This window comes from Aethalodelphis obliquidens, unplaced genomic scaffold (assembly GCF_003676395.1).
Source record: "Aethalodelphis obliquidens isolate GAN/ISIS:26980383/991018 unplaced genomic scaffold, ASM367639v1 scaffold43, whole genome shotgun sequence".
NCBI lineage: Eukaryota > Metazoa > Chordata > Mammalia > Artiodactyla > Delphinidae > Aethalodelphis > Aethalodelphis obliquidens.
The window spans coordinates 7,740,200-7,753,671 of NW_020837987.1; the positions used below are offsets into that span (position 1 = coordinate 7,740,200).

Below are 13,472 nucleotides of genomic sequence, written 5' to 3' on the forward strand. Positions count from 1 at the left end.
GCAACTTTATGCGTGATCGGGGAGGCCTCACTGAGAAGGTGGGTACTTGAGCTAAGTCCCAAAGAGGGAGCCATGTGGACCTCTGGGGAAGAGCCTTCCCTTCCTGACAGAGGGAGTGTCCAGTGCAAAGGCCCTGAGGTAGGAGTATTTTGGGGCATGATCAGGGACCATCGGAGGCCAGTGTAGCTGAAGCAGGATGAGTGAGGGGGTGAGTGGTGAGAGGGGAGGTGGGAGAGGTGATGGGGGCAGACCATGTGGGGTGGGCCACAGTGAGAACGCTGGCTTTTCCCCTGAGTGAGATGAAGCCATGGGAGGGCTCTGAGCAGAGGAGGGATGTGATTGGACTCAGGTGTTCACAGGCTACCTCCCTGTTCCACCCTTTCTCTGGCCTTCTCTCCCATCTCTGGAACTCCAGAGTTTGGAACTTTACCCACCCTGTACCATTCCCCTCCTGATCCATGCTGACATCAGTGTAGCATATTGGTCAGTAGCTTCCATTTTAGAGGCAGGCAAACCTGGGTGTGAGCCCTGTCTCCAGCACTTAGGAGTTCTGCCACCTTGGGTGAGCAGTTTAACTTCACTGAGCCTGTCTCCTCATCTGTAAAATGGAGATTTAAGGAGGTGGCGAGATGATGCCTAGGTCTAAATGTATCCAACACAGAGCTGCACAGATATTAAATGCAAGAAAAGGGAGTACGATTAATAGCCACTCTGATGCAAAAGAAGAAAGTAACTTTCTTTCGGAGTAAGAGATGTCGGATGCTTCAACAAAGGCAGTGTGGATGGGAAGGAGGCGATGCCTTTAGGGGGTTCTGCTGGAGGCCTGGAGGCCGAATAATAGGACTCGAGACTGACTCTGGTGGAGGGAGTGGGGAGAGAGCAGACCAAGGCAACGTCTAGGAACTCAGCTTGGAGGACTGGGTGGGTGATGGGGCCGTCGCTGGCAGAGGGACCTGGAAGGAGGAAGACACTGGGTGATGTGGGAAGTGTACGATGTCCAGGAGACGGTTCACTGCAGGCGGAGAGCCTCACCCAGACTTGTTAAAGTGGATGGATGAATGTCCCCTCTGGATTTTCTTTTAGCTCAATCTGAGAGTCCCCACTTTTGAATCGTGGTATTTATTCCACCATTAGTGTCTGATATATTTGGCCTTATTCTAGCCATCTTATAGTTGTCTTTCTTTTTTTCTTCCTGAACTCCCTTTTCTTTTCTACTAGTGGCTACCCCTTCCCCTCCCCACAACATACTGTAATTCCTATTTTTCTATCAACATTAAAAATTAACCACTATCTATGCCCTCCTACCCAAGCAATTGAGGACTTCTGCATATTTTAACTTTCCTACGCTTCCCCAAATCTGTCTGGGCTCCCCCAGGCAAATAGGCTGGTCTCCCTGTATCCAGTTGTGGGTAGGGGCAGCTCCTCCTCACCGTCTCTGGTTCCCAGGAGGGATGTGAGGGTTCTGTCTGGGTCCAAGCATGGCAAACGTGCCACCCAGTCTCAGGTTCCAGGGATAGCGTGTAGGAGAGATTGTCCTCAGAGCCTGTTCGTGGGGTTGTAGACGGGAGGGATGTGGGTGCGGTAGGAAAGACCTCAGGACCTTGGAGTTAATCCCCATCCATCCACCAGGCCCCCTTCCCAGGACTGCTACACCCTGGGTCTTACCACAGCCGGCATGGGGAACTGGTGTGGGTGGGACAGGGGCTTCTGGGGGGCTCACGTCGCCCTTGGCCCCTGGCCTCTTCTTACACTCCACCTTCACTTGGTCTCTGCAGTGTTTGTGGCAACACAGCCCACAGTCTGGGGGAAATTCAGAGGTTAGTGCCAGAGGCCCAGTCTGTGTCCTCTATTCTTCCAGCCCGCGGGTCCTGGATTCCCTCCCCCTACCCATGCCCCGCTCACCCCGACAGCGGTAGCCTTGCTTGGTGACACCCCAAAGCTGGGAAGAGAAAGCAGAATAGGTTACCTAGGCTAGGGGAAGGAGGGCTGTGATTGGGGTGGGGCTGGGGTCTGTCTGGAGGAAACAATTCAGGTTTTGGAAGTTTTCAAAGCTAGAGGCTTATGTGGGATCTGGGAGACTAAAGGAATTAGGAGGTTATCTCAGGTTTGGAAAGTCATCTGTGATATGAGAATTGGACAAAATTTGGAATTAATAAAGCATAAATTCTATGGGCAGGGATTGTGTCTGTTCTGTTTCCTCCTGTGCTCCCACCCACCCAGAGCCTATAACTGTGCCGGGCACACAGCAGGTGCCCAGTATATATTTATGAATGAAAAAATGAATGAAAAAGTAAATTCGGAAAGTAATCCAAGGTTTGTGAATTGGTCTTGGTTTGAGATCGAGAGATTCGTCCCTTATACAGAGTCTGAGGATACCCTGAATTTGGAAATTATCCAGGGTTTGAATTATCTGGGGTCTAGAGACTTGGAGATTCATTCTGCTTGGAGATAATCTACTCGTGTTTGTAGATTCTCCAGGGTTTGGCAGTTATCCAGGATGGAGATTGTCTGGGAATCGAGCAGTATCTAGACTTCAGAATTATCCAAGATGTAGGGAATATCCATTGTTTAGGGTTGCTGTGAAATGTAGGGATTATTTGAGGCTAGAGCCTTTTCTGGAATTTGGGGATTATCCGGGGCTTGGTGACCGTGAGCGCTCCAGGGCAGGCCTGGCTTTTCCAGCCCAGGCTGTGAGGAGTTAGGGCGCTCCAGGGGTCCCTCAGGGTGACAGCGGGCGGAGTGCTCACGAAGCCGCTGCAGATGCCACAGAAGGTGGGCTTGCGGAAGGTGACCTCCTGGAAGGTGTGCAGGAAGGTCAGGCCCAGCTTGGAGCAGATGGCGCTGGCCTGGAGCAGGTACCCTGTCAGCTCCTCTCGGCTGAAGGAGCCACTCCTGGGGGAGAGACTGCGCTTCAGCAGGACTGGCCCATTTCTCCCAGACCCAGGAGTCCTGGATACCCCAGGTCCTCGTCTTAAGGGAACCCAGGAGTCGGGAGCACCTACCCCTGGCGGGGGGGTGGGTGAAGCCCGTGGCAGGCGAACGGGAAGTTGCCTGAGAGTCGCTCAAAGTCCTCCTGAGAGATGGTGCCTCGGCCTTCGGGGTCATAGTTCTTGAACACAGACTTCGGAGGAGCGTGGGAAGGGGAGAGTCAGGCCGAGTCAGAGGCCCCAGGGCCTTAGATCCCTCCTCCCGCCCAGGGCTCCTCCTCACCTCCACCAGCTGCTCCACGTGCCGACCCAGCGTGACCCTGTCGGGCTTGGGCATCACGCCAGGGGCCCACTGCACCACCAGGGGCACCTGGAAGGGGGAGGGTGGCTGGGGCAGGGCCAGAGGGTCACAGTTAGTCATTGCAGAGGCTTGGGCTGGAGGTCAGAGGTCAGGGCTGGGGTCTCACCAGACTCTTGGGACAGCGGGGCTCCCGGGCATAAGAAAGCTCATAGATCTCATCCTCCGTGTAGAAGAGATCCAGGGAAAGCTGGAGGATGGGCAGGGCGTTACGGACCCTCCTTGTCTCTGTCCTCCTACCTACAGCCCATGCCTGCCTGGACCCCCAATCTCCTCCTCTTTCCAAAGCCCCTCTTCCCTGGGACCCCCATGGTCCTCTCTCCCACTGAGCCCCACTTCGCTCTGCACACCGCTGGTCCCCTAGACCAGAAACACCACCTTGTCACCGAGGCTCTTTTGATCCTATTTAAAATTGCAAACCCCTGTCACTTTGCATGCCTGTTTCTGCTTTAATTTTCTCTATGGCACTTTTTATCTAAAAGACCATATGATTTACTTATTTACTTTTTTCACTGGCTATCTCCCCCACTAGGAAGTCAGCCCCACAAGACAGCAATTTTTCTCTGATGTTGCACACTGCTGTGAGCCTAAGTGCCTAAAGTAGTGCCTGGCTCACAGCAGGTGCTCAATAAATATTTGGGCTGATGGCCTCTTAGGGTCAGCATAGCATAGCAGCTTAGGCACCAATCATTCTGGGCAGGACCAGCTTCACAGGCAGGCCTCACACTTAGAGGGGCCTCCACTTCGTTTAATGCCCTGCTGTCACCATCTTGAAATTCTTAATAATTTCAAACAAGGAGCCCCACATTTTCAATTTGCAGGTGGTCCTGTCTTAGGATCTGAAAGTCAGCTTTTCAATCTTAGACTACCTGGTCCTCAGAATCCCAGTCTCTCTCAATTTATAGCTCTTTAGAATGAAATATATATATCTCTACCTCTCTATCTCTATTATCTATCTATCATCTATCTACCTATCTATCTGTCTATGTAAAATAAAATATAGCCAGAATCTCACACTTGCAGTCTTAGGACATAGTGTGATAGTTAATACATGTTCTGAAGCTGGCCTGCTGTGGGACAGGGGGCAAGTGACCTCACCTCTGTGGGTCTCAGTTTCTCAGTCTGTAGAATGGACACAATAAGGGTCCCCTCCTCGTAGGGTTGTGAGGATGGAATGAAGTGCTCTCTGGGGACTGTTAAACATGGTGCCTGGCACATAATAAGTGGTCAATAACTGTTATTAGCTTTTTGCTTAGATTCCTGGATATGTTAAAGCTTGGAATTTTGGACTCGTGGCATGAGAAGCTCAGAACCTTGGAGTTCAGGAGTGCAAAAGCCCGAAGCAATTCTGGAGCTCAGATCAATGGATACTTGAGTTGCTGGGGGAACTGGGGGAAAAACGCATTACTTATATAGAGCTCACTGTGTTCCAGATACTATTTTAAGTACTTTATGTGAATTTTATGAATGATATTTATATGAATGATATTACTGATTCTTTTCAACCACTCTCTGAAGTAGGTCCTATTTGTATTCCCATTTTGTAGTTAAGGAAACTGAGGCTGAGGGGTTAAGTGACTTGCCCAAGACCACACAGAAAAAAAATAAAAACAAAAAAACCCCTAGAAGCTCTGGCTCCAAAGCCCATGCATTCCAGTGCTATTCTACTATTCTATCCTGACCCTCACCCACCCAGGACCCTAAATCTCAGTACCCCGCAGGTGCAGCCTCTGGGAGCTCAGCCTGGGCAGCTCAGGGCAGCTCACCGTGAGCAGATGCAGTAGGTCCTCCTTGGCACTGCAGGGGGGGTCTTGCCTCTGGAGGGCTGCCAGCTCCTGCAGCCGCAGGTAGAGGCTGTTGAGCTTGGGTAGGTGCAGGCGGCCGTCAGGCAACCTGTCAGGCTGTGCCTCGTGCAGGGACACCAGATCCTTGAGATGCACACCCAGTACAGGCAGCCGGAAGCCGGTGCAGCCAGCCCAGGTGCGGCGGTAACAGGCGTAGTTGTTGTGGGCAGCAAGGAGCTCAGTCAGCTCCAGCAGGGCCTGTGTGGGAGGGGCATGTTTCTTTTGGGGGGGAGCAGCATGTAATCGGGGAGGCCAGTTCTGTTCCCCTAGCTCCTTGAAGGGGAGTATCTAGCAGCGTCCTGTGTGGCTCTGGACCCCCCAGGGGCCCAATGGCATTTTGGACCTCTCCCCAAGCCCCTCCATGTCCCACATTGGCTTCAGCATCTCCCCAGACTGCTCTTCCACTTGGGCCCCCATCTCAGAAAGGCCCCACTGTCTCCCATTCCCCAGGCTAGAGTGGTTTTTCAAAAACCCAAATCTGATCATGGGTGCTCTCAGCATTCCCAGACGCTTCCTAGCTCCCCACTGCCCTCTAGATAAAGCCCAGACACCTTAGCTGAGCTTGCAAAAGGCTCAACAGGATCTCCCCCCGCCCCCTGCCCCGGCATCTCCAGCCCAATATCCTGCCACATCCTGACCTCAGGCACACACCAGACTCATGAATGACTCGCTCTCCTTAGACACTTTCAGGACACCCCCAACCCATGCTCCTCCCATGGGTGGCCCAAATGTTGGCATCCCTGGGGGCATCATTTCACTCCCCACCTGGACTGCAAGTTCTCTGCTAGCGTCTCTTATCTGCCTCCCTCCAGTCCTGCTCAGGACCAGACACACAGTAGAGAGAGGTCAGCACCACGGATGAGGAGGGAGGAAGAATGACAGAGGAGGACAAAGCCTGGGGGTCTGTCGGATTTGGAGGAGCAAAAGGTCTCTGGGTGGCTCCAGGGCCCCTGGGAAGGGACGGAGGGGGCTGGGGAAAAGTGTGTGGGTTCAGGATAATTGACCACTGGAACTTTGGGGAGGGCAGTGGGACTTCACCTTGGTGCTGTCAGGGCTCAGGTGGGTGTGGGAGTCCTTGAGTCTGGAGATGGCGCTATGACACAGGCCTCCAGTGACTGCCATCAGCGTGTTGAAATTCTGCAGCTGGAGGAGCCTCTAGGAAGGGAGGGTGATGCAGAAGTGGTGGGCACCACATGGAGGACAGGCAAATTGGGGGTTCAAATGACAGCATCCCCATTGAGTTGGGGTCTCAGGCATGTGTGGGGATGGGCCAGTGCAGGCATCAGACAGGTGAGATGTGTCAGGCAGGAGTGGGCCACAAGCAGGTATGTGGGCATCACACGGAGGTCAGGCAGATGATAGACTAATGTTAGGTCAGAGAGAAGTGGGGGGAGTCAGGGACTTCCCTGGCGGTCCAGTGGTTAGGACTCAGCGTGTACTTCCACTGCCGGGGCGTGAGCTGGAGCTCTGGTGGGAGAACTATTATCCCGCATGCCACGTGGTATGGCCAAAAAAAAAAGTGGGGGGAGTCAGGCAAGTATGGGGTGTTGGACGGGTTTGGGGACTCAACAGGTCTGTGTCAGGCAGGTGTGGAGGATGCAGACAGACGTTAGGGTGTCAGACAACTAGGCGGCCTCTGCACTGGGAGCCAGCCAGGTGAGGGGAGACCAGAAGGCCTGGGTTCTGGGCAGGAGTTGGGAGCTAGGCAGAGGTGAAATCGTCCAGAGTGATACGGAGGGGTCAGGTAGATATAAGAGACAGGTGTGGGGTCAGCCCTCCCCTTTCTCAGGTTTGAAGAGCGGAGGTTGCTGGGGGAGAAGGTTGTTGGGTGCCAGGGAGGAATGGAAGACGCTCAGACCGGGGAGACCCCATGTAGATGCCAGGACACCCTGGTCTGTCGTGCGGGACAGGGGAAGCAAGGAGATGGAAGACGCCAGAGGCAGGGCGCGGTCTGCGAGGAAGTACGCAAAGGGGCGTGGCCACGCTGGGGGAAAGCGGGCTTCCCTTTTCTCCAGAAGGGAGGGAACATAGCTGGAAAGGAGGGGGAAGGGGAGGGGGGAAGGGAAAGGGGGGGAAGGTGAAGAGAAAGGGCGGGCCAAGGGAGACCTGAAGTGATGGGGTCGGATGCTGTCACTGTCCTAAAGGGACAGCTGGGGCCTAGGGACGGGGTAGAGTTTGACGCAAAGGTGCGGGCAAGAAAGAGTCTCCTCTTTCATTGCCCTGCGGATAGAATATTCGGGCACTGGGCTTGTGAGACGGGGTCAGGAGGAACGTCGTCAACTGCCACGTCTGGGACCAAGGAGTGGGGCCAGGGCGGGTTGGACGTGGTGAAATCAAGGCCAGGGAAGAAGTGCCGTCACAGTCCCGGGTTAAAACGACAGGACGGGGGCCGCGGGGCCGCGGGCAGGGTGGGGCGTGATGCGTTCGGGAGGGGCCACGATATGGTGACGTCACCGCCCGGGAGCCCCGCGGGGCAGGTGCTCAGAAAGTGGGCAGAGCGGCGGGGCGGACCTCACCTGTGCCACGTGGATGAACTTGTCCAGCACCTGCCCGCGCTGTGCAGGCCCGGGGCGGCTCAGCACCATGACCTGCACCCAGCGGGACACGCTGTTGCTGAGACCTACGGATCCCTCCAGGGCCGGGCAGCCCCGCACGGAGCCCTGCAAAACGTAGCCCCGCAGGTCCTGGGGCTGGGGGTGAGGTAGGTGTCAGGGTGGGCCCTCGCTCTCAGGCTCTGCCCCTCACACGCCATCCCCCAAGCAGTCACGACCTCTGACGTCCTAGCCCGGCCATCACATGTCCCTGAGGTCACCATGGCCCTCTCCCATCTGAGGAGAAATGTTTAAAGAAAGTTGGGTACTATTCTGAGCCCTTCCTCATAGCCTCACAAGTCTATGAAGTGAATACTATATTATTCCCATTTTAGAGATGAGGTCATTGAGGCACAGAGAGGCTAAGTAATTTGCCCAGGGTCACACAGGCCCGAGTCAGGGAGGGAACCCAGTCTATTGCTCTTAACTGTATACCTGACTGGTATATAGTCAGCAAAGGGAAGGGTGGTGAAGAGGACACGAAACTAACTTCCATTTATTCTGCTCAAGGAGTCAACATTACATACCCACATCCACTGCACTGTGTGTGTGTGTGTGTGTGTGTGTGTGTACAATCAGGAAATTTTCCCATTAAGGAACCAGATCCCCAACTACCCTCAAAACGATGATGGCAAGATGGCAATAGCTAAACGCTTATATATAGGTTGAAGCATTTGAAATTACAATTTGAGTAGGTTAAATATGTCAAAACATGGCAATTTCAAATGGTTCAACTATAGAGCATTTACTCTGGACCAGGCGCTGATCCTATGAGGCAGGAGCTAAGTCCCCCTTTTACAGATAACGGGCTGAGGCACAGTGAATTTAAATGCTTCTCAAATAAATGAACAATTAATAAAATATTTTGAGCACTTACTATGTGCCAGGCACTGTGACGAGCATTTTTAAATGGACATATTAATTTCCCCAACCTGCCAATGAAATAGTATGACCTCCTTTTTACACATGAGAAAACTGAGTCCCAGAGAGGTTGAGAAACTAGTTCAAAATTACACAGGTAGGAAGGGGCTGATGGGATTTGAACCCTGGGCTCTGTGCTCAGCCAGCTTAACTCCTTTTCCTGGACCCTCTAGCACCCAAGTTTGACAGTTTGGGTCCTCTCAGTCCTGCCTGGCCCCAGCCAGGCCTCAGCCCACCCCAAGCCCTCCCCAGGTGGGCGTCCTTACCGTGATAGCCTGGAAGGACCGGAACTCCAGGTAAGTGAGGTGCTCTGCCAGCTCCTCGGTCTCCAGGTGGTCGAAAAGCAAGGACACTTTGCGCTTTTTGCCCAGGCCTGGGCTGCTTATGGGGGGAGGGGGGCCAGGGCCACCAGGGCTCAGCCTGGGGGCAAAGAGAGGCAGGGGGAGGAGCTGGGGTGGACGGTGTGGGAGTGTGGAGGCAGAAGGCAGAGTGGGGCTGGGAGGGAAGGGGAAGGGACTGACTCACAGGTTCGCGGAGTCTCCCAGCCTCCGCTGGGTTGCGTTACCCTCCTGTTCCACAGTGGCCCAGAAGCGACCTATAACCTCTTCTAACTGGGGCTCCTGATGCACTGTCTCAGGGTGTTGGGTCAGCCAGTACCTGAGGGTGGTTTAGAGATGGTGGAATGAGGCTGGGGGTGAGGCAGGTCTCTGAAAGGGGTCTCTTGGGCTGGGGGATCTCTAGGTGCTGGGCTTGGGGGCATCTCTAAATGTGTGCAGGGGGTCTCTGGAAGGCCAGGGTTCAGAGAGGCACCAGGCTGGGAGGATCTCTGGGAGTAGGACTGGGGGCCTCTTAACACAGGCTGAGGGATCTATGGCAGATGGACTGGGCAATCTCTTGGAAGTGGGATGGCTAGGAAGCAGGGTAGTGGGCATGGGTCTCAGGAACTAGGTTGGGGGCCTCTAGGGGTGAGATTTTGGGGGAACAGGGTGAGGGGGGTCTTAGAAATTAGGCTGGGGTATATGGGAGGTCGGGGTTTTAGGAATCTGAGCTGGACGTCTTGGGGTACCAGCTGGGAGAGGGTCCATAGGATCTGGTCAGGGGTCTCTAAGAGGTGAGGGTTCTAAGGAAGAGAACTGGGAGGTTTTAGGGACCAAGCCAGGGGATTCTCAGAGTTGGATTTGCAGGAGCAGGACTGGGAAGTGGTTTATTTTGGGGGGGGCAGCAGGGTGAGGATCTTGGGTCATGGGAGTGTAGGTCTTGGCCCAGGCCTACCTGACCAGGTGACAGATCTGCAGCCTCCTCAGCTCCTGTGTGCTCCCTGTGGCCTCCTGGTACTTAAGTTCCAGTCAAGGTTCTGTTATCCAGCATCTCAGACCTGCCTGCTCACCCCGTCCCCACCAGGCTCTCTCATCTCCGCCCTCCGTCCTCCACCCACTGCTCATGGCCCCCGGAGGATATAAGGTCAGCAGACGGGCAGCAAGGTGGGCAGAAGGCAGCACCCAGTTGTGCATGGCAAGTACCATGTTGAGAATGTGGTCTCCACGGCGCAGGCTGCCAGCCGGGTCTGAAGGCAGGAGAAGGGGACACTGTGTCAGAATGGCCCCTGGGCAATGGACTGCACAGCTTCCAGAGCCGGTTGGACAGCCTGGTTCAAACCCCAGCTCTACCAGCGACTCCACGTATGAACTTGGGCAAACAACCTGGCCTCCTTGTGCTCCAGTTTCCTTGTCTGTACCGTGCATGGAGGAGCACCGTCCCTGGCAAGTCATACTGAAGATGGAAATAGTATCAGACTCCTCCCCCTGCGGCTCAGGAAAAAGAAGCGCAGGTAGGTATCTGTCTTACTCCTGCTGTAGTGATTGAGAGTCATTCCACATATGCCTGCCTCTATTTTATACCCCTCAAGTTGAGCCCAGAGAGAGGTGGGTGCTTGGCCCAGCCTCAGGACTGGGGAGGCTGGCCAGGGAGGGGACACTCACCGAAAGACTGAATGCATTTCTCCAGCAGGTCATCTTCGCTGCAGCCACCCTCATTCAGCATACCCAGAGCCATGGAAGCCATGACCTTGCTGATTTCCCGGGGGCTGGGGCACGTCTTGTGGCGGCGGGCCTGTCGGGGCCGGCCCCGGCCCCCTGTCTTCCCCGGGCATTCCTGGTAGGACTTCCTGTGGACACATTCCCTGGGGAATCATGGGAGCCCCTTCCTTGAGGCAGACCCCCAGAATTCTTCTTGACCCCAAAGCCCCAAGGCATCCTAAAGGCAAGGTCCTAGCATTAGTCCTGACCTACCGTGGTTCCATAGGAGAAAACCCCAGGAGTAGTGCAGATCATGGGAGGCTTCTCCTACAAGAAAACCCCAAGGGTCACGCCTGTCCTCTTCAGGGAATCAGGGGGGAACACCCTAGGACTACCCTGAACCACCGCCCCCAGCGAATCATGGGAGAAGAGCCCCAGGACTACTAAAGACCCTCCAGGAATCATAAGAACTCCTCCAGGCATTGTCCCCCAATTCCCCTTGACTGTATGGCCCCAAGACATCATGGGAGAGACTTCCTGTTGGCAGATGGGTTACTCCTGACCTCCCAGGGAATCATAGGAGAAGACCCCCAGAATTATTCTTATCCTCCCCAGGAGGAATCATGGGAGGTTCTGCCTTCAGGGATACTCCGCATAATTCCCCTTTGCTTTCCAACACCTCCCCCTCCTCCCCCCAGCCCTCATGAGAGAAGCAGACCCCTGAGATTCCATCTCTCCCTCCTCCCCCACCTTGACCGCCACTAAGGTGACAGACCCCTCCCCCAAGCCAGCCTTTCGGTGGGACTGGAGTCTTAGCTGCAAGCCTGGGTCCCTAGATTTGGAGCCTGGAGAGAAGATACAGGTGCAAAGTAGCCTCACCAGAGCCCTTCAGAGCTGGGTGCGGTCCCTGGGGCTGAGGCAGCTTCAAGGAAAGTTTAAAAATAACCCTCACTCTGCCCTGTGCCTCCCCAAGGCTCCTGTTCCAGTTGGGGAAAGAGGGTAATGGAGAGACAGGGATGGTGGAGGAAGGAGGGAGCAGAATCCAGGCAGAAGGCCTTGGCTTCCACAAGAGTCAGACAGAACTGGGCTGGAGAAATTTATGCTGGCTGGTGAGACTTTGTGTTAATCACATAATTTCTTTGGACCTCAGTTTCCTCATGTGAAAAATGAGGGTCGCCTTCAGACCTTCCCCAAGAATTTATTATGAACATTCAATGCCTTGCTCTTCAAAAGTGCTAACTAAGGGATTTAGTTTGCTTAGGCCCTTAAGTGGCCAGAGGTGAGAAAGTTAAATTTGAGATGCAGAGAAAGAATGTGATGGAGCAAACTAGAAGCAAGGCCTGGGGAATGGGGGTGGAACCAGAAATCGGGAGACCCCCCATAACAAGGGCACGGCCATGTCCCTGGTGCATCCTAAAAGCTCGGTAATCATTTTGAATGTTGTTGAGTAACAGCTGGCATTACTGAGCACTGGATGTGTACCGGGCAGCGGGTTGAGCATCTATCTAGTTTAGGGGTTCCCAAAACATGGTCCCCAACCAATCCCAACAGCATCACCTGGGAACTTGAGAGAAATACAAATTCTTAGGCCCCGCCCCAGACCTACAGAATCAGACACCTTGAAGGTGGGCCAGCAGCCTGTGTTTTAGAAGCCCTCCAGGTGGTCCTGATGTGTGCCCAAGCTTGAGAACCACAGGTCTAGACTGTACCATCGAGGACTCATGCATCCCTCTGAGAAGGGACTATGATTATTCTATTGACAGAAGAAGAAACTGAGGCACAGAGCGGGTAAGTGACTTACCTAAGGTCACACAGCCAGAAAATGAGGCAGCCAGGTCTCCACCAGTAAACTCCTGGAGATTATAGGGAGGGGACACTTTGCCTATCAAAGACATGCTGGGGGAGGCAGAAGGAGCTGCCTAGGCTATGGACCCAGCCACCATGGCCCCTGTGAGGACAGGAAGGCAGAACCTGCTGGTATAGCCAGCTGCTAAGCCCTTACCTTCGGACTCTCTGCCCCCTGCAGCGTCTGGAGCAGCCAGGAGTTGCTTAAGACGCCGCCGGGGAGCCGCCTTGCCCTGCGTCACACTCCCCTCCCCTGGGGCAGGGCCCTGCAGGAGTCTGGAGTTTCCAGTTCTGGGGGCAGCCAAGAAGACCCCAGGGAGGACAGAGACACCCAGCCTACAGAATTAGGATGGGGGCGTGAAGGGCGCGGGGAGAATGGGATCAGAGCAGCTCAAATTCCAGAAGAGCAAGGATAAGACACAGACACCCAAGCAAACAGCCCCAGCCTGAGCTGGCTCTGGACTCCCTGAAGCATCTTTCCACCTGGCGCCCCCTGCTCCTGCTGCTGCCCCCAGAGTAGCCCGATACCCTATGCCCCTGGTTAGAACCTCCCCAAACTTCCCATGCAGCCCAAGCGAGACCCAGGGGCGTAGGGCGCTCCTGGTCTCTTGGAGAAGGGTCCCCTCACCTCTTGCTGTCTTTCTTGTTCATGCTTCCTTGAGGGGAAGGGGTCTTTTAAGAGTGTGGCTCAGCTCCTCCCCCCCTCACCAATGCTCCAGCTTCTTAGCCCCTTGGGAGCTGGGGCCTCCTCGGTGCTTGGGAAGGAAAGAGGAACTGCTCCTCCCCACCCAGCCCCAGGCCAGGGGGAAGGAAGAGGCTGGGGAGAGACCAAAGGTCCCTCCTCCCCCCACACGGGGATCCCTTCAGGCTGAGGTTTCCGGTGCTGCGGGCCCCCACCCCCAATCACCCAGCGGACTCTCTATCTCCCCCATCTTTCGGTCTCCAGACCCGTGATTCTCTGTTCTGTCACT

The 13,472-nt window shown here is 54.8% G+C and overlaps 1 protein-coding gene across 8 annotated transcripts; it reads right to left on the bottom strand.

Moving 5' to 3' along the window:
* Positions 1-712: 712 nt before the first annotated feature.
* RASGRP4 (RAS guanyl releasing protein 4) lies at positions 713-13,260 on the bottom strand. Of its 8 annotated transcripts, none has more exons than XM_027079445.1 (19): positions 13,130-13,260; positions 12,458-12,509; positions 10,930-10,983; positions 10,621-10,805; positions 10,100-10,205; positions 9,914-9,976; positions 9,167-9,298; positions 8,908-9,061; positions 7,646-7,819; positions 6,168-6,284; positions 5,052-5,327; positions 3,395-3,475; positions 3,211-3,315; positions 3,003-3,121; positions 2,748-2,892; positions 1,903-1,939; positions 1,666-1,800; positions 1,431-1,543; positions 713-953 (listed from the first exon to the last, which is right to left on the bottom strand). In XM_027079445.1, exons 3-19 carry the CDS (start codon positions 10,938-10,940, stop codon positions 897-899), a joined length of 2,010 nt encoding a protein of 669 aa, XP_026935246.1. In that variant the 5' UTR covers positions 10,941-10,983; positions 12,458-12,509; positions 13,130-13,260; the 3' UTR covers positions 713-896. The 8 variants fall into 8 exon arrangements, with proteins under 8 accessions (XP_026935246.1, XP_026935249.1, XP_026935243.1 ...); XM_027079448.1 differs by having other exon boundaries at positions 8,908-9,019; positions 10,621-10,820; XM_027079442.1 differs by having other exon boundaries at positions 10,621-10,820.
* Between the last annotated feature and the right edge of the window lie 212 nt (positions 13,261-13,472).